The following is a 25,037-nucleotide window of genomic DNA, read 5'->3' on the forward strand; positions in this document are numbered from 1 at the left end:
ACATGACAATTTAACGCAATACCTGACCTTAGGTTGGATCCTATAGTGGAGGGGGAAAAAATGCCCTAGAAGGTATAATTAGGTCAACCAACAAAACTGGAATAAGGGAAGTAGATTACAATACTATATCAATGTAAATTTATGTATTGTGCTTATGTAAGAGAATATCCTTATTTTTAGGAAATATAAACTCTAGTATTAGGGAGAAAGACCATAATCTAAGCAACTTACTCTCAATGGCTCAGACAAAAATTATGTCTGTAGATAGGTAGATAGATAGATAGATAGCACAAATGGGGTGAAATACTAACAATAAGTAAATCTGAGTATAGGGCATATGGATGTTCTTTATACCATTTTTATTTTTGCAACTTTTTATAATTTAGAAAATATTTCCAAATACATATTTAAAGGAAAAAGCTGATGAAATGGTTATAGAATGGCTTTGATGGATTAAAATATAGCTTGCTTTTAATATTTGTATCTTGCTTCCAATGGAAGTGACTGATTCACACACACACACACACACACACACACACAATTGGTTAAACGGCAGCTGATCGTATTGGTATTGTTGCGGAGTTCTTTAAGCACCTCCTGACCCCATGCCAGGCACGTTCATATATCATTTAAGCTCCACAACAGTCTGGAGGAGTGGCTATGATCGTTTCCATTTTGCGTGTACATAGGAGGCCCAACTTCAGTATCAGCCACTGTCATGCCACGGTTCAGATGTGCTCCCACGGACTCATGCCCATGGCCTAAGCAAAGTAACAGTCAGAAACTCTTCTTCCCTAAAACCTTTGTGAGACCCCACGAGCCCCAGGCAGAGAGGCAGCCCTGCTCTGAAACTGGGAAGCAGAGCAATGAAAAGAGAGGGTCTGAGTCCCCACCACCCCAGGCAGGACGAGGGCTCCGGGACCCCACGGGCATCTGACACCTGGTGTGTATATGCCGTGGCTCGGAGTCCAGGTGCCTCCCAGGAAGCCTCTCAGGACTCAAAAGGCTCCAAGGGGAGGGGTGGGAGAGGACCGGCAGGTACCGGGTGGTACAGAGAGGGCAGGAACGACCACCTCCTCCACCGCCACAGCAGCTCCCACCATGCAGCAGACACAGGACCGCAGCATGACTCTTGGAGCCCGGTGCAAAATGAACACGTGGGGCCCCTTGTTCAAAAATATTAATAATTTCAAGAAGATAATGTCTGAGCATCAAACAAAGCCTGCGGCCTTCTGCACTTGGGCCCAGCCCAACCACACAGGTCGCAGGCCTGTGAAGCCCTGACCAGACGCTGTCTTGGGAACTTTACTTTACAAAGCCCTTTGAGGGGTGGGGCATCTTTATCTCCACTCAGTTGATGAGGAAGCTGAGCCCCGAGGCGATTAAGTGAACAAGACATAGCTGGTGCGGCTCAGTAAAGAGTGAATGGAAAATGAGTGAACTTGCTCAAGATACACAAACAGCAAGTGGCAGAACTGGGATTCATGCAGGACCCTCTGCATGGATTCTTCGTCCTGCCCAGGAATTCACAGCTGTAGACGCCTCAACCTAGGAGCTAACCATGTGAGGGACCCATCTGTCATTAGTCCTAAATTCAATTAATTTACCGTAAGTTAGAACTCATACTTTTATAAGCCTGCAGCACATTCTATTAAATACCTGAAATGGCTGCAAATCTTCTTTACCTTCTGAGTGTGGATTTGGTATCTGGAAATGCCAAAAGTCATTTTATGTCAAATGTGGTGAAGTTGAGACTAATGTCTGGGTTTGCTTCTTTTTTTTTTTCCTCTTTAAGAAGAAAACAAACTATGGCAAAAAAAAAAAAAAAAAAAAGTAAAGTCTCTAGAGTTCATTATTCCAAAAAAGATGTTTTAAAACTCTTCTGAGAAAAGTACATGGCTATAAAAGGTACATACTCCTCCAAAGTGAAGGACTATTCTTCTGAAGGGGAAATCTTTTGGATGTAAAAATTATAACATTCATTCTAAAAGGCAGTCTCACTGAATCGGTAACCAAAACCTCTCAACCAAGAAAAGCCTAGGGCCAGATGGCTTCACTGGTGAATTCCACCAAACACTTAAAGAAGAATTAACACCAGTTCTCCTCAAACGCTTCCAAAAAATTGAAGAGAATGGAACACTTCCAAACTCATTGTGTGAAATCAGCATGATACCAAACTAGACAAATACATTATAATGAAAGAAAGCAATAGACCATTATCTCTGATGAATATCGATGCAACAATCCTCAACCAAATACTAGCAAAAGGAATTCAATAGTACATTAAAAAGACTATATACACCACGACCAACTGGGATTTATTCCTGGAATACAAAGATGGCTCAACATGTGAAAATCAATTGACGTAATACACCACTTAACAGAATATAGGGGAAAAAACACATGATGATCTCAACTGACACAGAAAAAGCATTTGACAAAATTTAACACCTCGTCATGATAAAAATACTCAACAAGCTAAGAATAGAAGGAAACTACCTCACCATAATAATGGCTATGTATAAAAAGCCAACAGCTGACATTATACTCAATGGTGAAAAACTGAAAGTTTTTCCTCTAAGATCAGGAACAAGACAAGAATGTCTACTTTCACCACTTCTATTCAACATAGTACTTGAAGTCCTAGCCAGAGCAAGTAAGTAAGAAAAAAAGGCATCAAAATTGGAAGGGAAGAAGTAAAATTACCTTTGTTTGTAGACAACATGATCTTATATGTAGAAAACCCTAACAATTCCCTTAAAAAAAAAACTGTTAGAACTAATCAATGAATTCAGCAGTTGCAGGATACAAAAATCAACACACAAAAATCAGCTGCATTTCTATACACTAACAATGAACAATCCAAAAAGGAAATTATGAAAACAATTCCATTTACAATAGCATCAAAAAGAATAAAATACTTTAGAATAAACTTAATCAAGTAGGTAAAAGACTTATACAGTAGAAACTACAAAACATTGTTGAAAGAAATAAAAGACACAAATATATTGAAAGACATCCTGTGTTCATGAATTGGAATGCATAATAGTGTGAAGACGTCAAAACTACCCAAAGCAATCTGCAGACTTAATGCAATCCTTATCAAAATCCCAATGGTATATTTTGAAGAAATACAAAAATCCACCTTAAAATTCATATGAAATCTCAAGAAATCCTGAGCAATCCAAAGCAATCTTGAAAAAGGAGAACAAAGTTGGAGGTCTCACATGTCCTAATTTCAAAACATAGTACAAAGCTACAGTAATCAAAACATTATGGTACTGGCATAAAGACAGACATATAGAACAACGGAATAGAATAGAAAACCCAGAAATAACCCCTCACATATATGGTCAAATGATTTTCAACAAGAGTGCCAAGACCATTCATGCGGGAAGGACAATCTCTTCAAGAAATGGTTGTGGGAAAACTGGATATCCACATGCAAAAGAATGCAGTTGGACACTTACCTTACACCATATACAAAAATTAACTCAAAATGGATCAAAGATCCAAACATAAGAGAGCTAAAACTATAAAGCTCTCAGAATGAAACATAGGGGAAAAGCTTCATGACACTGGATCTGTCAATAATCCCTTGAACATGACACCAAAAGCACAGGCAACAACAACAACAAAAAATGGTTAAATTGGATTACATCAAAATTTAAAATTTCTGTACATCAAACGACACAACAGAGTGAAAAGGCAACCTTTAGAATGGGAGAAAATATTTTCAAATCATATCCATAAGGGGTTCATATCCAGAATATATAAGGAACTCCTACAGCTCAACAACAAGAAAACAAACAACCTGATTGAAAAATGCCCTTGACTAGATATTTTTCCAAAGAGGATATACAAATAGCCAATAAGCATACGAAAAGATGCTGAGCATCACTAATAATTAGGGAAATTCAAATCAAAACCACAGTGAGATATCACCTCACACCAGTTAGGTTGCCTACTATCAAAAAGGAAAAAAACAAGTGCTGGTGAAGATGTGGAAAAATTGGAGCCCTTGTGCACTGCTGGTGGGAATATAAAATGGTGCAGCCTCTATGGTAAAAGTATGGCAGTTCCTCAAAAAATTAAAAGTAGAATTACCGTGTGATCCAGCAAGTCTGCTTCTGGGTATATATCCAAAAGAATTGAAAGCAGGGTCTCAAAGAAATATTTACACACCCATGTTCATAAGAGCCTTATTCACAATAGCCAAGAGGTGGAAGCAATCCAAGTGTCCATCAAGGGATAAATGAATAAACAAAACGTGGTATATCCATACAATGAACTATTATTCAGCTTTAAAAAGGAAGGAAGTTCAAGCACATACTACAACATGCATGAACCTTGAGGATGTTATGCGTAAAATAAGCCAGTCACGGAAGGACAACTACTATGTGATTACACTTATATGAGGTAACCACAGCAGCCAAATTCATAGAAACAGAAAGTAGAACGGTGCTTGCCAGGGACTGAGGGGAGGGAAAAATGGGAACTTGTTTCAGTTTTGCAAGGTGGAAAAATTCTGGATGTGAGTATGTGAGTATACTTAAGAGTACTGAACGGTAATTTTAAAATGGTTAACACAGTAAATTTTATGTTATGTGTATTTTACAATTAAAAAAATTGTTTTGAAAGTCAGTCTCATTACCTCTCAGTTAAAACTTGGATCACGGTTCGTTCAGAAAAGCAGTCTTTTCAGGTCTCCCAAGACGGAGTCATTGCCTGGGAGGGAATTATCACGGTTTGTGCAGAAAGGCAGTCTTTTCAGGTCTCCCAGGACAGGGTCATTTCCTAGAAGGGAATTTTGCTCACTAGACAAGGTGTTGCTCTCATCTCTCTAAGGCACAGTTGAGGTTTTCTCTTTCTCTATGTAAAGGGCAGAAAGATGGCAACAGCGTGTGTGTGTGTGTGTGTGTGTGTGTGTAAGTACATTCAGCAAACTGTAGAGTTCTGTTCAGATGGAGAATTTCTTCTTAAATGAAGTCTGTAGACACAGTTTCAGCCCATTATCTCCCGTGGTGCTCACAGTAACCCTGGAGGGAGCAGGGCAGGTTGCATCACATCCGCCATATGTGGGTGTAGACCGTGGTTTCTCCGTCTTGGCAGTGTTGACGTTTGGGGCAGGAGGATTCTTTTTTGTGGGGCTGCCCTGCTCACTGTAGGATGTTTAGCAGCATCCCTGGCTTCTAACCACTAGATTCCAGTAGCACCCACCACCCACCCAGTTGTGACAACCAAAAATGTCTACAGACATTGCCAGATGTCCCCTGGGGGGCAGAATCACCCCCTTTTGAGAGCCATTGGTTTAGAGGGTCTGAGCCAAGATCACATGGAGTCTACACATAAACCTGAGTCTTCTGGTTCCAAATCTCCCATTCCTCTGCAATACAAGGTTACTGCCCACCAAAGGCCCCTCCAGAGCGCCAGCCCCCCAAGCACACACACACACCCTTCTTTGCCCTGCTCCATGCCCTGGAATGGGACATCCAAGGAACACATCACTGGTTCCCTGGCCCTCTCCCGGCCTCCCTCCCTGCACACAGGGCTCCGACAGTGACTCTGGCAGGCTCTGGGTGCACCACGGCCTCCCTCTGCCCAGGCAGGCATAGGAATGGGGGCGGCTCCCAAGCCATCACCCCAGCCGTGCTTTGCTCTCTCTCAGTCCTTTGCTTGGCCCCTGCCTGCCTCAATACACAGATCCTTCATTAATTTACTTCTAGTTAGACCTTCTTGACAGGGCCATCTCTTTCCTTCCTGTTAAAGCCAGTAACCCCAAACTTAGGATAAGAGCTCAAATTCAGCACTGAGCACGTTGCAGCTATTCACCAACGCCTTGCCTTCCTGCAAGCTTTCTGTGCCTGTCACCTCTCCTCTCTCTGAAACCTCCTAATCCTGGGTCTCTAATGCTCTTACAGTGTTCTTCTCTCTCCACCTCCGGTTATTTCTGTCCTGTCTTATCTCCTCCACTGGACTTAGGGACTTAGGAGGAAAAAAGAAAGGGATTGTATTTACATGAAAATGAAATATTTTGTGTTGTTTGCCCATTTTTCTTCAATACTAGTTATGAAATTTATTAAAATATTTTTAGAACATTTTATGACTTTCATAGATTGTTTTAGAGCAATCTACAAAACTTTAAGTTTTTAGAATCTTCATAAATATCTCACCTTTTGGCTTCCATGGGGAAAGTACTCCAGGCATGCCCTGCAGAATCGGGTGGTATTTATTCCCAGCTGGTGGGACCAACAGGCCCATGGCACTTATCAAAGCTCTTCAGGGGCTAAGTAAGAGGCTTTTCTTAGTCTAACGGAACACTCTGGGTGCCCTTGGGCCTTAAGTTGGTGACTTTGGGGGGTTTCCTTAGATCCTCAGAACTGAATAGCACCTCATATCAAATCATTGTCCCCTTGGTGGCAGCTAAACGGAGTGCTTGTTATGTGCCAGGCTCTGTGGTCAGCACTCCACACGGATATGTCATTTTAGTGTAATCTGACTGAAATTGATTCCCCGCCCCTCAACCCCAAATCTGCAGGCAAATTTGTAGTGCATGGATAAATAGATCCAAATTCAACAAGAAATGAGTGTTTCATGACAATTCTGTGGAAATGAAGTGAGGAAACGGTAAGGGAGTAAATGAGTTGAACTCCTGGTTGGGGGAAGGCCTGGGGGGTAGCCTTGAAGTTGCTATCCAGCCCAGGCCATGGGCAGCCCTTGCCAGGAGAGGGGAGGAGCACGGGCTGGGAGCCCAGTGGACAGAGTGGAGGGCCTGTAAGCATACCCCAGGCTGAGGGGGAGACAACACGCAAAGAGAGGCAGTGGGAGGTTGTAAGACAGTCTGAGACTATGGGCCAAACCACAGAAGCAGGGGAATCAGTCTCGTCAACAAACACTAGACCCTGAGAAACACAGAATGCCTGTGACGTGATCACTCCCCCAGGAAGCTCAGCCTAAAGCCCAAGTATGCGAGACCACCTCAATGCCCAGAGAGCCCAGAGGGCAAGGACATGAAGAAACTCAGGCTGGGGCTTCCCTGGTGGCGCAGTGGTTGAGAATCTGCCTGCCAACGCAGGGGACACGGGTTCGAGCCCTGGTCTGGGAAGATCCCACGTGTCGCGGAGCAACTGGGCCCGTGAGCCACAACTACTGAGCCTGCGCGTCTGGAGCCTGTGCTCCGCAACAAGAGAGGCCACGATAGTGAGAGGCCTGCGCACCGCGATGAAGAGTGGCCCCCGCTCGCCACAACTAGAGAAAGCCCTCGTGCAGAAACGAAGACCCAACACAGCCATAAAATAAATAAATAAAATTTTAAAAATTAAAAAAAAAGAAACTCAGGCTGATGTCCAGAGAGCCGACAGAGGGAGCTCTGGGTCAGGGAGGCCAAAGCAGCAGCACGGCAGGCAGGACCAAGGCGAGACCAGCCTCAGAGGAGATGGTGAGGGTGGGGCCCCTGTGTCACAGACGTCTTTGAAGGTGAGAGAGTGGGAAGAACTCCTGAGGGTGGACGCACAAAGGGGCACCACGGCCAATTCCGGGTCAGGAGCCATCTTCTCTCTGCCCTGCTTTTCTGCACCAGCCTACCCGCAGAGTGAGGCGGCAGGACTCTGCGGCCCTATGGCTGACAACTGCAGTGCAGCCAAAGACCTAAGTCCTCTGGGACCTCTCAGCCTGAGAGAGACCTCAGGGGCACAAATGAAGCAATCCACTGTACAGAGAAGCCGGATGTGGAAAAAGCATTTCTAGGTTACCAGGGGCCATCTCAGAAAAGTGTTCCAGAAGGGCCGGGGGTGTCTGAAGAAAAGGGGTTCTGTGTAGTATGGGCAGTGTCTTTACGAACGCAGAAGGTGGGGCATCTCAGAAGAGGTAACCCTCGGGCACACGTGCACACACTCACAACACACATGCACAAACGTTGAGTGTGAACGCATGCACAGCATCTCTATGGCCCTTTGACAGCCTATTTTGAATCCCTTCTTTTGAGAGCAGGAGCTACATCTACCTTTAGCGTTCCTGTAAATGCCACAGCAGCCAGGACACTGCACGGTACCCAGGGTCCCCTGTGAACATTCTACAACTAACTGTTAGCTAACACTGGCTATGGGATGGCCCTCTCTAATGTGGACAAACGAAAACCAGTTCAGTGGCCATTAAGGAACACATGTGCCAGGTGACGGTGTTGATTCCAATTTCTCTGGCAGCTATGGTGTCAAGGTCATTGGGTGGTAACTAGGCAGCTTTTCTGGTATCTTGCCCTATACTTTCCCTCGAACTCAAACCAACCTGATAAATACATACCCTGACATGCACGGACACTCTGAGTGTCAGATCTGCATCTCCATTTGCCAACTAAGACACCCCTACTGGCATGTTGCAGATGCAACTCAAACTCAACATGTCCCCAAACTGAAATCACATTCCCTCAAAAGCCTGCTTTCCACTCGTGGCCCTTCCTCATCACAACTTTGCCCAAACTACAAACTCGGGCATCAGCCTTTTATCTTCGATTCTGGCTCTCCCACCTGAGCAAGTCGGCCTCCAGCGTATTTCTGATCCTTCCCCCTGTTATTGCCATAGAGATGCCTCGCTGGCAGGCATCTGGACCATAATTAGATCCTGGTTGTTCCCCTCCCCCAACATTCCTGCCACAGTGTCTTCTAAAGCACAATGAGCAAGTCACTCCCCAGCTTAGTATCCTTCAGTGACCCCGAACTACAGTCAAAAACAAAGTCCAATTCCTCGCCAAGGAGTACTAGTCTTAATCGGAAGTCTTCGTTCCTTCACTCTCAACTCCGGCCATAACAGAATACTCCTGTGTTCTTTCACGCTTACGAGCCAGACCACTCTCACTCCAGACCTTGTAGACTTGTCATGGCGCACGTCACGTCTTGTGATTGCTGACTTTCTTGTTTCCACCCCAAGGACGTGGAGTGCTTGAGGACAAGGGTCGTGCCTTGCTCACCACAGAATCCCGTGCGCTGTGCTTTGCACACAGTGGGCATCCAACAAATGTTTGTTGAATGAATGGATACTGGTGGCATACACTTGTCTCGGGGAAGCCCCTGAGCCCCCTTAGAGCTCCATGGTCATAAACTAATAGTTTCAGAATTATCCTTTTTGATACAGACTTATATTGGGTTTATTAAATTGTCAGCACATATTTTATTTTAAAAACGAAATGTTATTAACTAGAGGTATTGCTCTACCCCCACCCGCGCCCCCCACTTTTTTTCACTATTTGTTTTGGAGAAACTATTAACCCACTTAAAAGACTAATCAAAAACCGTTTCTTCTGCACAAACAGCTGTTTGAGTCTGTGCAGTTTACCTGAGGATATTCTTCTAAAAGCACACATTCAGACACCTGCAGGCACAACTTACTTTCAGGACGTCTCACGACACTACTCACTTTAGGTCTTTTTTTTCTTCTTTTAGCTTTCCCATGGCAGAGTCACACAGAATAATCGAACTGCTTTGCCTGGCGCCTTTCATGAGTGAAAACTGGGGCCTAAGAGAACACAGTGGTTTCTAAGTACCCCGTTAAGACTCAACACCTAAACATCACGGGTGAGACACCAATGCTTCCCGCACGTGAAATCCGCTCACTCTTGGAGTCTTAACACCTAATGTATTTCTGCACTAGACAGACTGTGGAAGTAGTGTATCCAAAAGTTAGCCTTCTTTCCTTGGAAAACTCATCTCCCCAGAGCTATGACCGAGGCGAAGGAAATCACGTGACTCCTGGTCATGATACAGAGGTTTCCTCACATGGCTTATGATCAAACCAAATTAAAGAAGAAAATAAAATCCCATTGGCGAAGCTGGAGCCTGATCTGCGGGGCGGGGCCAACAAGGCGGAGGCGGGCCTCGGAGGGCGGGCCGGACATCGGGGGCGGGGCCGACGGAGGAGGAGGCGGGGCAGCCTCAGTAGGTGGGGCCTAGTGGGAACCCGTGAAACCGCCGCTCGCGTGGGTGACTGGCCTTTTCAGCCGCTACCGGACACTTTCAAGCTCGGCGAGCGCCGCGGCGGCGAGAGGACGAGGCCAGAGGTCGCCGTTCGCGCCCCGCCGGCTGCAGAAGTTGTAGCCATCCGTTTCAAACGTGCCTGTTCCACGCCTCACTTGCCCCCTGCTCTCTCCGTCCCGAACCTCCACAGCGGTCCCCGGTCTGTCGCCTCAGTTTGAAGTTCCAGGCTCCCTCCCCCCAACGCGGCTCGGCTCACCGGGCCGCCGCTACCCCGCCTGAAGCCGAGTCTAGCTGGAGCGCGGCACTGCAGACGAGGCCGCGCAGGGGCGGGGATACAGGAGAGCGTTAGAGCACGTGAGGGCGCCTCGGCCAATGGCGGGGCGCCTGGAGGGCGGGGGGTCGGGGCCGGCGCGGGGGCGGTGCGGGCGGTTCAGAGGCGGGACCGCGGGCTAGGGGCGGGGAGGGGCGGGGTGGAGGGCTGGGGGGAGCGGGGAGGGGGCGAAGAGGGCCGGGCCGGGGGAGGGGTGGAGAGACGCCGCCGCCGCCGCGCCGCCGCCGCCGCCGCCGCCGCCGCCGCCGCCGCCGCCGCCGCCGCCGCCGCCGCCGCCGCCGCCGCCGCCGCCGCCGCCGCCGCGAGCCTGGGAAAGGGGAACCGTGAGCGAGCGAACGACTCAGTCCCCGGGCGGCGGCGGCGGCGGCGGCCGGGGGGGCGCGACGGCCGGGGCGGGGGAGCTGCTGCTGCGGGGGGCAGGCGGCGGGAGCGGCGGCGGTGGTCCGCACCAGCCATGCCGAATAAAAACAAGAAGGAGAAAGTGAGTCGGGTCCCGGGCCGCTGGACGGGCTGGGCGGGGAGGGCAAGGGACCGCGCGGAGGGCGGCGGGGAACTGCCCGGGAGCGGGGCCCGGCGGGGCTCAGGGGTCCTGCGAGCGCGGGGGCGCCCTCTGCCCGCTCCCGGGGTGGGGGCGAGGGGCGGTGGGTCGCGCCGGGGCCGCGGAGCCCAGGCCGGGACGGGGGTCCTGATGGCCCTGGTGGCGGCCGAGGTGGGGGGCGGCGTGGGTGTCCGCCCTGGGGCAGCTCGCGCGGTGGGCGTGAGGTGACAGGTGGGGCCGCGCAGGTGGTTGACCCAGCGTCGCAGACGCCTGGGCAGGGGCTCCAGGGGTGAGGGTGCAGGCGCCTATCAGGGACCCCCGTCCGGGGAGATGGGCAGCGAACGGACCCCGCTAAAGGCTTAGGAAGAATCGTCTGCCTTCCGGAGGGACGCTCTGGGGCTCTGAAATACTATTATTATCTTGGGTGGCGGCGGCGGCGGCGATGCATGTGAGTGTGCTGCGTTTGCATCTGGGCGGAGGGGGGGGGGTATGTTTTTGCTTCAGGTGGAGCTCTGTAGCGTTTCAGAATCACCCCAGAAATCCTCGCTCCCAGGGTTTAGGGTGGGAAGGAAAAAAAGGGATGTGGTGTGGATCTTTCAAGATGCTGAGAGCACTGTATAAATGTGGGTTTACCTGTTTCTGCTTAAAGTTGTCAGTGCCAGATAATGCAGACGAAGAAAACAAGGAGAATCTGAATTTGGGTGGGTGGGTGCTGCATCACAATATTGTATCTCTAAACCATATGATGTAGAATTTCTTGATGGTATCGGTTAAAGCTATCAAAAGTCATTGTTAAATTGTATAAATATTTGTAAAACTGCATTTTGGTTTATCTGATGTTTAGCAGTCTAAAAATTGAGAGGCCTAATTGATTCTGCTTGATGTTTCCCAGGAATCACCAAAAGCAGGGAAAAGTGGAAAAAGTTCAAAAGAAGGACAAGACGTAATAGAATCAGAGGTAACTTCTTAAATATTCACTTTCCATTTTTTCATGAACACCTTTTAACTTAGGGTAGAAAAAATGAGGGTGAGAAAACCTAAAATGTTTTCTTCTAAAATGTTTCCCTGTATGAGATATTTTTCTAGTGTCTTTCATAATCCTCCATTTTAGTTATTTGGGTTTGTATTATTCGTCTTTGGGGAAATATGAATATTTTAATGAAAGTTGTGCGTATCTGTGCAGCTGGTATTTTTAAGTTCATCCCCCACCCCCCAATCTCAAATCTAGCAGCCCTCCTGTGGAGACTGGTTTCAGGGGCTCTCTCATACTGGTGTTGTTCAAGTTCCTATTAGTTTTCCCATCCTCCCTCTTCCTTTACAAGGGGCCGGGTCTGTCTCTCAGCAGCTCAACCTCCTTCTCCTGTCACCCTTGCTTTCCTGGATGCAGTCTCTGCTGCTCGTGCCCTGTGCTTTTCTCTGTTGATGTCTGATCCCCTTAGCCTCTTTCCCCAACAGTGTTGGTATATTTTGGTTTATCTAGTTTCGCTATTTTTGTACAATCTTCTATCATCTTTCACATTTTTTTCTTTGTCTGTAGTGGCCAATTCTGACCACTTTTGCTTCTTGCCTTTGGGCTCATTGAGGAAGCAGCTGGCATGCTCCATGAGGACTGTGTCTACCTGGTGGGACTGTGCTTTGATAGCATTTGCAGAGCCAGCACTTGGCTTTGCCTTTTCTTCCCTGTGACTAGTTGTTGAACTGGAGCACCTTGGGCTACAGGTCCAGGAGCTGCATGGACCCAGGCAGAGCTAATAGGCCCTTCTGAATCACTGGTAGCAGAGAAGCTGCTTAATTTGGTGTCATAATTCTCCAGAGCTGGATTGTTGAAGTCCTTAGTCTTATCACAGATGAAGGTAATTTACAAGTGTCAGACCCTTTCCTATAAGCCAAATTAGAATAGAGTTCAGTTCTGTCTGGCAAATAAGTTAACGGACCATTATCTGCAGTAGCCTTTTTTTTTTTTTTTTTTTAAGCCCCAGGTTATCTTTTCCTTATCATTTGGTACATTCTAAGCCTCCCTCCTCTTCAGAAGGTGGTTTATTCCAGCAAATCTGTTGCCCTCCCCAAAGCAAAAAACAGAAATCCGAAAGCCTCCTTTAATATCAATATTTTTGTGCCAATCTTTCCCTGCCCTTTCTTTATAGCAGGCAATCAAGTTTTACTGTGGCATTCTTGCATTTGACTTGATTACTTCCCTGTCACTCTTTTGACTAAATTGATTTAAATGAAATTTAGTTGCTGCGCAAGGGCGTATGCCTTTTCTTTTCCCTTTTTTGGTTTATTGATCTTGCATTAAAACTGCTTAGACTTCCTAGTGCTCCCCCAAACCTTTCTTGCTCACATACCTGTCTCTCACTGTTCGTGTCACACACACAAAAATCAGTGTGTATGTTTCATTTATTCCTGTTCTAGTGGAGAAAACCTGGCTGTAAGGATGGGAAAATGTTAAGTTTGAATCTGAAGAAAACCTCTCAGTAACTCAAAGATACCAAAGCCACTGATAAGTAAAATGTGTGTTTAAGGTGGATTGGGTTCTTAGACGGTCAGTTGCTTAAGATTCTTGAGGTGTGGTCTGCAGTGTCTTGAGTGTGATGCCCCGCTTGTCTTTTTGTATTTTTTCTAGCGCTACTGTCTAAGAGCTGGAGCTACAGAGCTTGAAATTACCACTGAAAAATACTGAAATGTTGGGCCCTTCACTACTTCCTCCTAAGGATCCCAGAGGCAACATGGCATATTAACATGACAGTTGGCAGATCACTATGTATATTTTGCAGGAGCACAAATCGAGGCATTTCCGTTCCTCTGAACTTGGAGTTGACCATTGCTTTTCCATTGCTGTCTCTCCCACCTCAGTGTTCCTCTCTGTTCTTCATTTCTAGTCCCACCCCCTTACCAAGTGTGATGGGCTCACGCAGGTGAATTAGACCATTACACACAGTCTCTTCCTCTCCTGTCTGCTGATACTACTCTGAACTCGAATATTTTAACCTGAACCGTTCACATAGGTCTGCAGTTCCTATGCTGCTTTTCACACCTTTCTGATGTCACGTCACCTTCACAGTCAGCGTTGGCTCAGGTTAGCCTGTGGACACCCCTCTGCTAGGACAGTTAGCACATCCAGGGCTGCCCAGCCCGAGAGGTGCAGAGCAGGTGCTCGTCCGGGGCAGAGAAGTAATCCCAACAGAGAAAACGTTAAAGAACTTGGCCTGCGGTTGACTTAATTAATACACCACTTCAAGTGTGGGGAAGGTCCTTATACAGAAGTCCTGGCCGGTGATCATCTGGCCTCAAGGAAAACAAAGGGGCAGGTGGCTAACATTGCAGACCACTTTGTGGTTAGAACACGGGGACATGTGATGGCGTGGGTTTTTAGCAAGAAGTCCTGCAGTAAAGGATAGAGTGCTTCAGCCAGGGGCTTAGTGAATAAAATGCTGACTCCTGATGGCCATAAACGATGGCACCTAACTTCTGTGGCCCTATTTCCTCATCCCTAAAACGACTTGGTGAGTTTCAGGTTTGGCCATTTTGAAGTATATGGGATAGATTAGGCGTGACCTCTCTTGAAAGTTTTCCCTGCAAGATATCTGGCAGGATGTGTCTTCCCATGTAACAGAATGCCATTAAAAGTCGTAACTGCTGCCGCGCAACTTTTGTCTTTTGGTAGAAACTCCTATTCTTTGAACGATGTGTATTGGAACATCTTTCTTGGCCTTTTTTCTCTTTCAAATAGAATGTTTAATGTTTGATTTGCTTATCCATACATGTCCTGGGAATCAGTTTCCACCCAATACATCCTGCTGGTTTATTTCATAGCACGCTTTTAAGGAGTGAGGAGGCAAATGGGCTCACAGGTAACTTGCCTTGGAAAACTGTGGAGATTGACAGAGGGAACTCATCTTTGAGCAGCTGTTCTCAGTGCAACATTCAAATCTGTAGAAACATAGCTAGGCTCGTTGGATGAACATTTAGAATCCTAGTAAATTGCTCAGAGATTCCTAAAGTCCATTTTAGAGGATCAGACCATGCAACCGTGGTTTTTGACATCGTTATTTTAATTTGTGTACTGTGTCCAAAGTTACGTTTTAAAAAGTGTTCGTGCTTTTTGTAAATTGATTCGTTGTAAGCACATTAAAGGTCGTTCGAGTGTTGTTCTCCAGTTGTGTATCTTACTTACCCTGCTTCAGCTTAGTTTTGTTTGAAAGTCTCTACAGCAACTCTTACATAATATCTGTTGCTGAAAGGAAAGCTGAACAATCCTCTCTCCAGCTTGTTAGCTTATTTTGACCCCTTCCACCTTTAGTAATAACTTTTCTTTCTCTTGATGACCTGTCCGTTTACATTCCCCTGCCCCTGGCCCCCAGGGTTCCGGAGACAGGGAGCCAGGCTTGCTGGGGTCTCATCGGTGTCGGTGGTGGAGTTGTGTCTTAGAAATTTAAACTGAAACTTTAGAAATATTTATTAATTCATCTAGTAATAACAGTAACACCCGTTACATGTTAACGGGAATAACGTTTTTATGAAAGACTCCTTTCCATGAAACATTTTTTGACTCTCCAGTCACGTGACTCTGTAGCAGGCGTTTTAAGCTGAGTGAGTGGGAGGAGGACAAGGAAGTGGTGTTGCTGTGTGGGTTTTCTGGGGAGGCGGCCGTGACTGTCCCCTCCCGAGAAGAGAGTCCCCGACTCCTGTCCCCAAACACCAAAAGCCTCTGTCTGGAGGCTGAATTCTGAGCTCAGGCTCTCACTGGGGGCCTCCCGTGCCGCTTTTTCCATCGTTCTCTCCCCGACTTTTCCCAGTACAACCCTAAACTGGACTCCAGTGAAACGCAGAGAGGACTCAAAGGAATAGTACTTTAAAAACTTTTTTGATGGGACTTCCCTGGCGGTCCAGTGGTTGACTCCGTGCTTCCATTGCGGGGTGTACAGGTTCGATCCCTGGTCGGGGAACTAAGATCCCACATGCCACGCAGCTTAAAAAAAAAAAAAAAAAAACTTTTTTGAAATTCTTACATAATTATTTTATAGGAAATGGGAGTTGCCTGCTTTTAATTGCCACCCTTCCAGTCAGTCCGCATCATCTTTGCTTAGAGCCCCGGTGTTCAGGAAGGATGGCTCTGCAGAGGACAGTCAGCTGCTGACTGGAAGATCTTGGGGTCCGGAGGTGCCGCGAGCTCACCGTCCTCAGGGGAGTGAGGCTTCCCTGAGCCGCCCCCTCTCTGGCGCCCACTCCTGCCCCGCGCTACAAGCTGGACGCTTGGTAGGCCCTGAGTGTCTCCCACGGGTGACACTGCTGCCCTTGAGCGGCCGCCCACCCTCAGCGCCATGGCCAGGTGTTCCCTGTGGGGCTGCCCTGTGGTCCTGTGCATGTTCCCCAGCATCCTTGGTCAGCCCCACGAGATGCCAGTAGCTCCCCGTCCCCTCCAGTGGTGACAAGCAAAAGTGCCTCTCGACGTTGCCCAGTGTCTCCTGGAGGGCAAGATGGCCCCGTGTTGCAACCACTGCTCCAGAAGGATCCCTCCACAGAGCATGTACATTTGCTTGCGAATCATGCCTGGCACGTGTTCATGAGAAGAGCAGTGCTGCCGAAACAAAAGGGACGTCAGAATTCATGAGGGTCCCAAAGAGCTCTGAGCTAGGTGGGCTGTCGCTTTCTGGTGTTCTTCATATTAGAAACTAAAATTGAAAATTTTTAAATATGCATTAATTCATCTAATAATAACAACACACCCATTACACGTTAACATAAATAGTGTCTTTTTATGAGAAAACTATTTACAAAAGTTCACTGAAAAAAATGGCATTGCTCTGTATTTTTGCAAATCTCTTTAATGTCTGGCTTAATAGAAGACAGCTGGCCTCTCAGGTCTGTGCCTGCGTTCAGTCTGTTTTGATACCACATGTCTGGTAGCCTGTGAAAAATCAACATAACGATGGTTATAAAGGCAAAGCGTGTCTTAGTGTTATCATAAAAATAGTAGATCCCAGAAGGGACCTAAGGGACCCCACTTTGAGAACTGTTGTAGAATACTTTTTCCCATCCACTTTCTTGCTTATCTGAATCCTTTCATCTTTTTAGCTCCAACTCAAGTTCATTTTTTCTAAAATTTAGAGGAAGGTTTTTCTCACCATCTTGGAGCGTATTTTTTCCATGTTTTCAGTTTGAATAGCAATTATTTGCTGCACCAATTATTTATTACGTATAGTGCCTTGGACAACTTTTATTTACCTGTGATTTGCCTCCCTAACTAGACCGAGACCTTGAGGACAGCACTTTAACTTGATTCGTCTTTGCACTAATATGCCATACGTATTAGGGCCTGGTGTCAAGAGGTATTTGTTGGTTGATTTTGAAAGTGCTCAGGAAGAAGGAGAGCTTCAAATCAATCAGCTTGCTGGTGTTTTTCTGATACTGTAAATTTGAAAGAAAAAAAAAATCTCTCGTTAAGAGGCTTATTGCTTTATCACCTCTTTGATCCTCTAAGGGAATTTTAATGCAGAATTTTCATTCAGTGTAATTTGTTTCAAATAAATAGCATTATACCAAAGCAGAAGATAATAGTATTAGGTCTTTTCCTAATGTTTCTAATTTTTTTTGTAAAATTTTAAGAAGAGTACAGTTGACCCTTGGATAACATGGGGGTTAGGGGTGCCAACCGTTTGCACAGTCAAAAATCCCAGTATAACTTAGAGCTGGTCCTTCATATCCATGGTTCCTCCGTATCTGTGGTTCTACATCCAGGGATTCAACTGACCTCGGACCATGTAGTACTGTACTACGTATTTACTGAAAAAAATCCATGTCTCAGTGGACCCGTGCAGTTCAAACCTATGCTGGTTAAGGGTCAACTGTATTTTATTTTTGTTTTTTGTTTGCTTTTACGTACCACCAGAGGTCAGTGGTAAAAAGCATAGTGTCATAAGACCTTATTCTAATTAAAGCATTTCAAAATAGGGTTTCCATGTAAATACAAGGTTTCCATATGATCTCTGGTACTTTATCTTTTTTTTTTTTAATATTTATTTATTTACTTATTTGGCTGCATCGGGTCTTAGTTGTGGCCTGCGGGCTCTCTAGTTGTAGCACGCGGGTCCAGAGCGCACGGGCTTAGTTGCTCCGCGGCATGAGGGATCTCAGTTCCCCGACCAGGGATCAAACCTGCGTCTCCTGCATTGGAAGGTGGATTCTTAATGACTGGACCACCAGGGAAGTCCCTGTCTTTCTTATTTTAATTTTATTTTGGGAGTATTTCTCAGCAGAACATAATACACATTTGTAAGTTGTGTGTGTATGTACACACACAGAAATATGTGTGTGTGTGTATATATATATATATATATATATATATATATATACACACACACACACATACATACACAGAGAGAGAGAGAAAGGTTTGTTTTGAGCGTCTCTCGTCCTGTGCAAGCACTGGTAAGATAAAGAGTATGCTATTGTCCTTACTCGTGAAGCACTGTTTTCTGTTACTTGTGAAGTGTCACATCTGTTGAGCTTGGACATTCAGGAGACTTGGGAGTAACTTGGCCCCCCCAGTCAGTCACACTTGCAGCCGCTGGATAGATGAGGCAAGATGGAGCACATTCTTGTAAAGAGCCACCTGGAGCTTTGGTTGAGGAAATCAGATGTTTGAAAGCATCTAAGCAAACACAGGATCGCCATTAAATTGTGGAGTTCCTGAGTGCATGTTGGATGTGGCGTGTGTGTAGTAGGTAAAGCTGGCAGATCAGATCAGCCAGCATCCATCGCTCTTAAATAAAAGCTCCGTTACATGATGCGTAATTCTAGAAAGAGTCCTTCAAGCGACTTATGTGAAATCATGTAAAGTGTTCCAGTTCGTGGAAGCAGCTCCGAGCGAATGCAAGCCTGGAGCCCTGCCCCACAGTGGTGGCGAGGTTTCCACCTGCGTGTGGGGAGCTGGGAGAGTCAGTCTGCACCAGCATGTCATGGGGACGTTTTCCTAAGTCACAGGGAAAATTCCTCTGAAAGATCGCAACTCGAGAACGTCTTCAGTGTTTCCTTGAGTGTTGAGCACCCGCCCAGGTCAGGGAGTGATGCCGTCTGGTTTGGCCCAGCATTTTGGTAACAGCCTTGCGTCTTGCTGTCAGTCTGTCGTGTGGAGCGGAGACTCCCGGGCCCTGCTTCTCCCTCAGGTTTGAGAGCAGCTGCTGCTGGGAAGGGCTGCTTCCCAAACGCCAGCGACAGTGTCATCTTCGTTTTCTCCACCTGGGGGAGTGAGAGAACCGGCCTAGAAATTTAACTCTCCAAGGTGGGGGAGGAAGAAAAGCTTTGTTAGCTGGAAGACTGCGTTTTCCTTTATCATAAGTGTTTTTTAAAGATGAACTTGAGCATGACTCTAACGGGGCGTTAGCTCCCACCTAAAGCTGGTTTTGCGCAGTGGCTACCTGGCGGCTCTGAGGTGCTGGACCTGCGCCATCCAAGAGGTTAGCCTCTAGCCACACGTGGCTGTCTAAGTTAATGAAAAATACATTGGATTGAGAAATTCAGCTCCTCGGTCACGCTAGCCACATTTCAAGTGCCCAGTGGCCACCTGTGGCCAATGGCTCCCCTGCTGGACAGCAGATAGGGAGCATTTCCCACTTCACAGAAAGTTCTACTGGACAGAGCTGCCTTAGACCCTAGCAGTAGCTTCCAAAATAACTCTAATGTGAGCGCATTGAACTTAACTTTATTAGCTATCACTCTTCTTCATATGAAATATCAAATTTAAGATTAAATTGAGAAAAGAAGGCATATAAATTGGCAAAAGAGAAGGAAATGGGTAAAATAGGGTGAAGAGGCAGGTGAGAAGGGGCTTTGGTGGTGAGGTGGAAAGGAGGCCCTGCTTACCACTTGGTCCAGGACCCGCGTAAGTTCTAAAGACCCGCACCGGAAATACAGAGGAGGCCACGCCAGTCCCCACAGGAGTGGACCCAGAGAGGCCCCAGGGACACAGGCACCTTGTCTGCTTCTCATCTTTCTTTTTAGATATCTATCTTTATGGGGGGGGGGGTGGTCAGAACACACATGGTTTAAAAAAGAAAATAGTGCGAAGTCTGTACTTTCCCATTTTACTTGATCCACTCTGAGCCCTGCATCACAGAGCAAACCTCTCTGGACTGTTCTGGTTTGATCCGGATCGCACCGGAAGCAGTACGGTGTGGTCAGAGGGAGAGGATGGGCTCTGTAGTGGGAGGGAACGTTCTCTCTCCCAGAGTCATCTTCCTCCCTTCATCTGGCCTTTCTCCTTCTCCCTCTCTCCCTCCCTCCCTTCCTTCCTTCCTTTCTTTCTTTCCTCCCTCCCTCCCTGACTTCATTCCCTCCTTCCTTCCTTCATTCCTTTTTTTTTTTTTTGACACATTGCCTTATTTTATTCAAAAACCAGTCTGCTCGCTCACACATGGTCCAAGAACACCGAAATAATAAAGCAAATATAATCACATGTGAAAGATTGGTCTTCAAAAATCATAGCCAATGATGCCACGCTTGCCTGTGATCTCGCCGGCATGAAACCACGTCCACACCTCAGTGGCCACCAAACCATTCAGCAGAGCTTCCTTAACTGTGAGCTGTTTGAAGCTACTGGTTTGAGCACCACTGACAATTTTTTTCAAGCTCTGAATAGCTGTAGGGATCTCAGCAGAGGTTGGAGGGACCAGCTCAACCTTGGCATAGTGCCAAAGTATGGCCAGTCGAGGCTTCAAGTAAGTCATAGCAGTGTCGACCAGCGCTGGGGCCTTCTCCGCGAGGTTACGGACAAACTGGGCTGTGGTTCTGGGCTGTGGACGGAAAGTCTGTCGCCCCGACTGGCCGGCTGAATGGCCATTCTCTTTCACGTTGCAGGCTTCCCCTCAGTAGATTCACTCACTCATAGTCATCCAGCAGGTACGTTCTGAGGTCCTACTATGTGCTGAGCGCCATCGCAGGTGCTGGGGATTCAGGACGGGACACAGCAGGGCCCCTGCCCTTAAGCAGTTTGCTTTGGGTGAGTGCTGTGTGCACTCCTGTTTCCTATTTCTCCACATCCTCCCTAACACTTGTTTTCCTTTTTTTCTTTTTTTTTAAATTATAGCCACCCTACCGGGTGTGAAGTGTTATGTCATCGTGGTTTTCATTTGCATTTGCCTAATGGCTAAAGATCTTGAGCACCTTTTCATGTGCTTATTGGCCATTTGTATATCTTCAGAGAAATGTCTGTTCAAGTTCTTTGCCAGGTTTTTTTTTTCCCCGATGCATTGGGTCTTTGGTGCTGCGCACGGGCTTTCTCTAGTTGTGGCAAGTGGGGGCTACTCTTCGTTGCGGTGCGCGGGCTTCTCATTGCGGTGGCTTCTCTTGTTGCGGAGCATGGGCTCTAGAGCGCAGGCTCAGTAGTTGTGGCGCGTGGGCTTACTTGCTCCACGGCATGTGGGATCTTCCCGGACCAGGGCTCAAACCCGTGTCCCCTGCATTAGCAGGCAGATTCTTAACCACTGCGCCACCAGGGAAGCCCCCTTTGCCAGTTTTTTAAATGGGTGTTTGTCTTTCTGTTGTTGGAGTTCTTAACGCAGGCATACCTTGTTTTATTGTGCTTCACTTTGTTGTACTTTGCAGATACTGTTTTTTTTTATAAATTGAAGGTTTGTGACAACCCTGTGTTGTCAGATGATGGTTGGCATTTTTTCAGCAATAAAGTATTTTTTAATTAAGGTGTGTACATTTTTTTAGACGTAATGCTATTGCACACTTAAAAGACTACAGCATAGTGTAAACATAACTTTTATATGCCCTAGGAAACCAAACACTTCATGTGACTAGCTTTATTGTGATGTTTGCTTTATTGCAGTGGTCTGGAGCAGGACCTGGAATTTCTCCAGTATCTCTGATATTGCCTGTATATTTTGGGTACTAGACCCTTATTACAAAACTTGCAGATATTTTCTCCCATTCCATGGATTGTCTTTTCACTTTCTTAATAAAAAGTGTCTTTTGTGTCTTTTTGATGCACAAAAGTTTTACATTTTTATTAAGTCCAATTTATGTTTTTTCTTTTGTTGCTTGTGCTTCTGGTGTTATATCTAAGAAACCACTGTCAAATCCAAGGTCATGAAGATTTACCTCGGTATTCTCTTAAGAGGTTTATGGTTTTAGCTTTTATATTTAGGTCGTGAATATGACTGGTCATTGATCCGTTTTGAGTTGATTTTTGCGTATGTGTGAGGTAGGGATTCCCTCCCCCCCCGTTTCATTCTTTTGCACGTGGTTATCCAGCTGTCCCAGTGTCATTGGTTGAAGAGACTGTTCTTTTCCCATTGAGCGGTCTTGGCTCTTAATTCTGTTCCATCCATCTATCTGCATGTCTGTCCTTACGCCACTACCACACTGCTTTGATGGAAAGGCATGCCGCTATGGGGTTTCAGCTACTGGTTAGTGTGATACACATAAAGCAGCCGTGGAGGGGGCAGGAGATGCGCGAGTTCTGACTCCTCGCCTCGTTCGTATGGAATCGCCACCCGGGTGCCGCAGCCGCAGCCCCTTCACAGTTGGGCTTATTTCTACCCGTTTTCCCTGCCACATCGGTGACTTGTCCCACCATCCGCCATCTGCGGGCGCCCGGGTTCCCAGAGTCACCCCCCTCCCCCCGCTGCCCACGCGCCTCCGCTTCCGCGTCTTGACCTCCTGTCTAGACAACCAGAAAAGCTTTCTTGTGGGCCCTTCGGCTTCCACATCTGAGCCTGAGGGCCTTTTTAAAAGGGAAAGCTGGGCTTTCCTGGTGGCGCAGTGGTTGAGAATCTGCCTGCTAATGCAGGGGACACGGGTTCGAGCCCTGGTCTGGGAAGATCCCACATGCCGATCCCACATGCCGCGGAGCAACTGGGCCCGTGAGCCACAACTACTGAGCCTGCGCGTCTGGAGCCTGGGCTCCGCAACAAGAGAGGTCGCGATAGTGAGAGGCCCGCGCACCGCGATGAAGAGTGGCCCCCGCTCCCCGCAACTAGAGAAAGCCCTCGCACAGAAACGAAGACCCAACACAGCCATAAATAAATAAATAAAAATTTTTTTAAAAAATAGAAACGTGTGTGGTCTATCCAGCCAATGGAATATTAAAAAAAAAAAAAAAAAAAAAGCTTTTTGTGTCATCGCCCCACCCGAACGCTTTCCATGGCTTCCAGCCCCTTCAGATAGAGTGGGGCTCCTTAGCCCGGGCGCCTGGGGCCTCGCCTGCACGGGGGCTCTCGGTGCCGCGCACGCACGCACGCACATACACACGTGCGCGCGCGCGCGCGCCCTCACGTAGAGCTCCTCCCCTGCGGGTCTTCACACGTCCTCAGAGCAGCGCTCCGACCTCGCAGGCGCCTGAGCCTGCTGTCGGGGCCCCGGGCAGCCCCGTGTCCCTCAGGGAACCGGCCTGCACGCTGTCAGAGCCGGACAGCCCCGCCCGCACCCCCAGCTACGGTCCCTGTGCGGGGGCGTCCCCTCGGGGTGGGCAGAGGGACGGAGTTACCGCCGAGGGGGCCGGGAGCGCCGCCTGGGCAGCGGGGAGGGCCTCGCCAGGACCTGAGCGTGGAGAGCGGGCCGCCAGGCCCAGCCCTAGCGGGGAGGCGGTGACCGCGGTTGCGGGAGTTTGGAGACAGCCCTTAAGCTGGACGGGGTGACGCAGCCAGGTTTTCGTTGCTAGACGCTCGCTCTGCCCGTCCCGAGGAGGGCGCTCTGGAGGGAGGCCAGAGGGAGAGGCGGCAGGTGCTCGGGTACCTGTGTGTTGTCCCGGACCTTGGAAGCCTTACCTCAGCGTGTCCCCTGTGGTGGCTGTCGATACCCCTGGACTCGGTCTGCTCTGTGTACTGGCCAGGTCACCCAGTCCTAGTGCTAAAAGCTTTGTTCGGTAAGACGCACGGTCCATTGTCCTGTCCGCGTAGGAGCAGCGGTGGAGCTGCTTTTGCTCATGTTTGTACCCAGCTGTTTGTCACGGTCATCATGTGTATAGCACTGGATTCGGCATTACAGGAGAATAAAAAGGAGACGGACTTTAATGTGCAGGACGTGTGTGTATGTAACAACGTTGGAAACGAGTACGTCTCCTAGGAGGGGCTGTTTGCGACTGTGGAGTAACCGCTCGGGCTTTCTGGGGGCATCTGGAGAACGCTGTGCAGGATGGTTTCAGCTTGGGGAATTCCGTGGAGGAGGAGAGTTATGGACGGTGTCTGTAAGGAAGAAAGACCCATGCTCTCATGATAGGTGGAAAGAATGACAAACATCACGCTCAGAGCCCAAGAAAGCACATTTCGAGGAAGGAACTGTTGGCTGTAGGAGAAAAGGGAACCCAGGCCCTGGCTCACGGTTCAGAGTTCTGTCTGTGCGTGGCAGTATGGCATCTTGGAAAACTTTCCAGATATTCTTAAGCACCTTATTAAAAAATAAAGCAGCTCTTAACTTCTTAGTAAAAATCCCATTCAAGGGTGAGAGCAAATAGTTGGGGGCTCAAGTCAGTGTGTCTCTTTGGCGCTGTGTAATCGGAAGGGGCTTGGCAGGTTCGTGTTTCTAGGACGAGTTTGATGGGCTTCTTATAAGAGCCTGTGTGCACATACAGAGCCCATCCTTGGGCAGACGGGAGGGTGTGGGAGGAGGAAGTGTGTTGCACAGAGAATCTTGACAGCGGACACTCACCTTTGCGGCTGTCACCGTCACTGCTGCGGCCGAGCCCAGCCAAGCTCCACAGGGCTCCTGGGCAAGCTCGACCCGTTAGCCTGCACGGACAACAGGGGACCCCCTGGCTCTGCTGCGCGTGCCCTCACACTCATCCACCGCCTCTGCTTGAGTGTTTGCAGTGCTGCTTCTCACCTTGCATGTCAGCTGCACGTCGTGGGACAGCCTAGTTGTCACGGAGCAGTCTGGAGACGAGCACACTGAATCTGGAGCCTGGAGACGAACGCAAGGAAAGAGGCTAGAAACAAGAGCATTTCCTGTTGCTCAAGAGGAAAGCAACTTTCTGTAGCCTTTACTCGTTTTTGAGGGCTGAATGTGAGCAAACAGGGAAAGCTGTCATTTATAAGGTACCCAACTATACTGGTTTCTTGTTGGTGCTGTACAAATGACCACAAACTTCATGGCTTGAAAGAACACAAGCTCATTATCCTACAGTTCTGGAGGTCAGAAGTCTGAAATGGGCTGAAATTAAGGTGTCAGCCTGGCCAGTCCTTTCTGGAGGCTCTAGAGG

The 25,037-nt window shown here is 47.7% G+C and overlaps 2 protein-coding genes and 1 long non-coding RNA gene across 8 annotated transcripts in view; 1 reads left to right on the forward strand and 2 right to left on the reverse strand.

Moving 5' to 3' along the window:
* The window catches only part of LOC130707489 (uncharacterized), a 39,859-nt gene extending 29,857 nt beyond the window's left edge, over nucleotides 1-10,002 (reverse strand). For both annotated transcript variants that reach the window (XR_009007386.1, XR_009007387.1), the window contains exon 1: nucleotides 9,409-10,002. This is a non-coding gene — a long non-coding RNA (uncharacterized LOC130707489). The remainder of the gene's footprint in view (nucleotides 1-9,408) is intronic.
* Nucleotides 10,003-10,018: 16 nt separating this feature from the next.
* The window catches only part of PPP2R5C (protein phosphatase 2 regulatory subunit B'gamma), a 134,266-nt gene continuing 119,247 nt past the window's right edge, over nucleotides 10,019-25,037 (forward strand). For 2 of the 5 annotated variants that reach the window (XM_057542151.1, XM_057542153.1), the window contains exons 1-2: nucleotides 10,672-10,777; nucleotides 11,727-11,792. In XM_057542151.1, the coding sequence (XP_057398134.1) occupies nucleotides 10,751-10,777; nucleotides 11,727-11,792 (93 nt within the window). In that variant the 5' untranslated portion in view covers nucleotides 10,672-10,750. Of the gene's footprint in view, nucleotides 10,165-10,671; nucleotides 10,778-11,133; nucleotides 11,283-11,726; nucleotides 11,793-25,037 lie in introns of those variants that run through there. The other 3 variants (XM_007178853.3, XM_057542152.1, XM_007178848.3) reach the window with 3 other exon arrangements.
* LOC103003117 (ATP synthase subunit g, mitochondrial-like) lies at nucleotides 20,305-24,668 on the reverse strand. Its single transcript, XM_007178914.2, has 4 exons — nucleotides 24,662-24,668; nucleotides 24,488-24,544; nucleotides 23,328-23,533; nucleotides 20,305-20,625 (listed from the first exon to the last, which is right to left on the reverse strand). Exons 1-4 carry the CDS (start codon nucleotides 24,666-24,668, stop codon nucleotides 20,305-20,307), a joined length of 591 nt encoding a protein of 196 aa, XP_007178976.2.

Source organism: Balaenoptera acutorostrata, chromosome 3 (assembly GCF_949987535.1).
Source record: "Balaenoptera acutorostrata chromosome 3, mBalAcu1.1, whole genome shotgun sequence".
NCBI lineage: Eukaryota > Metazoa > Chordata > Mammalia > Artiodactyla > Balaenopteridae > Balaenoptera > Balaenoptera acutorostrata.